Genomic DNA, 3,796 nt, shown 5'->3' with positions numbered 1-3,796 from the left:
TGGATCAATGCGAGACGACGATCCTGAATTGGGTTTTGATAATCCATTAAGTATACTTTGCTTTTCTTGGCTTTCTCTCTCCCTGTGTACGACAAGAAGCTTTCTTCCAACGACAAGACCTTTACTGTGACAATTAATCAAACGATTCACGTATGTAATTTCGTTCCTCTGGTTGTTTTTTAACCTTCTTGTGGTGTCCGAGAGTGGGAGAGTTTTACAGCATCCAGTCACCTCTGTAGCAGTAGCTGTCCCTTTCTTCCTTCCTTTCTCGGCCACTTCTGAGCTATGCACGCCCACCAACCTCTCGATGAAGATTGAAGCAGATTGTGAGGAGAAGTATATATCGATCGTGCGTACCTTCGTCGCTGAACATGAAATCAACAGCTAGAACCTTTTCGAGTTGTTTGGTAGCTAGTGATCATCAGATCGACTGTTTGGTCTCTCCTTCCTGCAGTGCGAAATTTTGGGAGCAAATGATTTGGTCTTTGTGGTAACTGGTGCGGGCATGGAGGGAGCAGAGGAAGGAGGACAAAAGTTAATCCGGCTCTGATCACTGAGCGAGTGTGGGAAGGAGAGGACGGTGGAAGGTCGCTGTAAGAAATCACATTTCCCTGTCCACGCCTCTACTAAAACTCTTGCACCTCCTTTCCCAACTCCCAACTCTCAACTCTCCTTCCTCTCCTCTTCTCCATGGCCATGAATACTAATTGAGTGCATTATAAGTTGACGCTTGCTCTGTTTTTTCTTCAAGAAAAGTTCCAACCATCTTCGTATCTTCTTATGCAAGCCACTGGTGATATCGTGCACTCAACCAAAGATGTTTCTGAGCCTGGTTTCGTAACGAGAAGTTTGGAAAATTCTCTTTAGTGTTGTCTGCTTCCTGTCTGATGGGGACGACGAGAAATTAAACGCCATTGAAAAGATTGCTTTTTTGCACCAGCAGTGGCCGGGAGTTAGCGTCGCGAGGATTCCTACCGTAAAGATCGGATTTTGACGGCAATGGCCGACGCTCGAGTGTCCTATGTGCTGGAGAGCAGCACCAATTCGGTCGCGTCCTCTTCCCTCTACTCTCCTTCGGAGCAGACGGCGGCCGGCAGTGGTTTCCGCATCGGAAAGAAGCGGGGGCGTGACGGGAGCAAGCGCCCGGCGTATCGCGGCGTCCGGATGCGGGCATGGGGGAAGTGGGTGTCGGAGATCCGGGAACCGCGGAAGAAGTCGCGCATCTGGCTGGGCACGTTCCAGACTCCGGAGATGGCGGCGCGTGCGCACGACGTGGCCGCACTCAGCATCAAGGGCACCGCCGCAGTGCTCAACTTCCCAGACCTCGCCGCCTCGTTCCCCCGCCCGGCTACCCTCTCCCCGCGAGACGTCCAGGCCGCGGCCGCCAAGGCCGCGGCCATGGTCCCCGCTCCGCCCCCCGAGTTTCTCGAGGACCCCACCGCATCCGACGAGCTAGGCGAGATCGTGGAGTTGCCGCCGCTCAGTGAGTCCCTCCTCGACTCGGCCGATTCAGGGAGCGAGTTCCTGTACCACGAGGCGTTGCCGGCCGAGTCGTGGTTGCCGTGGGCGGAAACCGGGTTCGGCCTCGAACCGGATGAGGTTTGGGCCGCTTGCGATTCGACCGGGTTTGAAACTTTTTTGTGGCACTATTAAATCTCAAATCCCCCCTTTTTGTGCGTGTTTTCATGAATTTCATCAAAGTATTTTGTTGTGTAAAATCAACTTTGTACATTGCTTGACAAAATAATCCCCCCCCCAAAAAAACAGTGTGGTATTTGGTTTGACATTTCCCCCTCTTAATCAAAGGTTTTAGTTGTAGAGTATTACTAACGTATCCCCTAGAAAAAGGAAATACAATTAGATTAGAGAAAAAAAACTTAATTAATGACTTCTATCATCTAACTTTTTAATTACTCTTTAATGAATGATAAAATAAGTTTCTTTTGACAGTGAAATAAAAATAAATAAATTACTTTTTTAATTAATAAAATTTAGATAGATGAGTTCCATATCAAATATTGAAAGAAATCACATTGGGGTTAGTGAAGTGTCAATTAATATGCTATGAATGGATGACACAAATGTGAAAACAATAGAATGGATGGTCACTTTTGGGATTTAATTAGAATGATAATTAAAGATTTTGCATGGCTTATTGGAGGTTGTTATGTCAATTTTTTTAATGCCGCTTTCATTGAGTTGTTGGATATATTGCAATCAATGAAAAACTTGGTTTTTTTATTTTTATTTTTTATTTTGTCCTAGTTATAATAAAAATAGTGACTGAGGCAATTATTAGTGATATATCAAATATAAAAGCATTTAAATGATAAAATATTTTTAAGAAAAAAGATTTAACTTGTGTCATTGTATTCTATTAAAGTCCCAAAGCTAATTTATATATGTAATTAATATAACATATTTCACAAACACAAAATTAATTATTTACTTAAATGGTAATTGATATTTTTTCTTATCAAAAACCTTTGTCCAATGATAAGATGACTTACAAGTTATATTATGAATAAAGTAGTCAGCATTTATAAATTCATAGTAATTTACTTTTAATTACATAGGGACCTATAGCCTAATGTAAAATTTTATGATACTCTAACAACTCAGGCAGTCTTTGTAACAGGAAGAAGTATTGTGGAGAATATTGATTTGGTGTAAGAAATGTTCTGTCAATATTCTAGAAAGAGGATATTTTCAATTTAATTAAAAAAAAGGTTATTTGTTGACCTTGGATGTTTCATATGATCGGCCCACAATCATATATAGAAAGATAAATTAAGAAATTGAACAAACTACCATACAAAAAGGTATGTCTCTCAACTTCATCAAAAATTGATTTTTATTTAATTTGATAATTTTACTATATGATGACCAACTCAATCAATCCTTGGGGGTCAAAAAGAGAGGATGTCTTGCATATGTAGGATGAAAATGAATTTAAGAAAGTTATATAATGCAGTCGGTTGAGATTTCTTAAATAATGTCATGCATGTTTTGGGCTTTAGTGAAACCATCAGAGATGGGTAATGCAATATGTAACAACAGCTTCCTGTTTTGCCTCCTATTTTATTTTTATAATGGATGTTTTCATGTCTATTTCCAAGGTGAAAGAGAACTCAAGCAGGGTGATCTAATATCGTCTCTTCTTTTCATACTTTATCTGAAATACTTCTACAAATGAAATTGAGAACTCCGGAGTTTAATTTTTGACTACCATCCAAAATACAAATAAATCAAATTACTCATTTGGCCTTGCGGATCTATTATTTATGTCATACTGTGAGCATCTTAATTCAAGCTTCAAAGGACTCTAGATACGCCTTATGATTGTCATTAAATTTTGTTCTTATATGATGCCCAGTTAGTTAGTTAGTTAGTTAGTTAGAAGGCGATAAATTTATTAGTTATAATAAGATAGGATCAATTTTTAATGGACGTATGTCTTCAGAAAAAAATTTCTTCCACCCACTAATCACTTTGACAGCGGACTATAAGCTGAGTCCGTGAATTATCTCCTTTTATATAATTTAAAGATAAACTATAAAAAATATCTAAAATGAATATAATCTCTTTTTACTAAAATAGAACTCAGTGATATATATTATAGGCCTAGAGTTGGAGAACATTCAAGCTATAATACAAATACCTAAGGGTTTATGTCGTTTCATTAATTGGGAGTGCCTCAAGAAACAATCAAATTCAAAGTTATGCATTATGCCTTTGATAAATAAAATTGTAGCATGCATTAATATTTCGGCAATTTACCATAGGGCGCACGTGG

General features: G+C 39.5%; 1 protein-coding gene across 1 annotated transcript; it reads left to right on the top strand.

Annotated features, from left to right (window-relative positions):
- Nucleotides 1-247: 247 nt before the first annotated feature.
- On the top strand, nt 248-1,773 carry LOC122049124 (dehydration-responsive element-binding protein 3-like). Its single transcript, XM_042610575.1, has one exon. It carries the CDS (start codon nt 1,000-1,002, stop codon nt 1,651-1,653), a length of 654 nt encoding a protein of 217 aa, XP_042466509.1. The 5' UTR covers nt 248-999; the 3' UTR covers nt 1,654-1,773.
- The last annotated feature ends 2,023 nt before the right edge of the window (nt 1,774-3,796 follow it).

The sequence above is a fragment of the Zingiber officinale genome, chromosome 2B (assembly GCF_018446385.1).
Source record: "Zingiber officinale cultivar Zhangliang chromosome 2B, Zo_v1.1, whole genome shotgun sequence".
NCBI lineage: Eukaryota > Viridiplantae > Streptophyta > Magnoliopsida > Zingiberales > Zingiberaceae > Zingiber > Zingiber officinale.
The sequence above is the reverse complement of the archived record's forward strand: the minus strand, read 5'-3'. Positions and strand labels throughout refer to the sequence as shown.

What these genes read in the sequence shown, in the direction of transcription:
- LOC122049124 (XM_042610575.1), top strand. Translation starts at nt 1,000, where the DNA reads ATGGCCGACGCTCGAGTGTCCTATGTGCTGGAGAGCAGCACCAATTCG.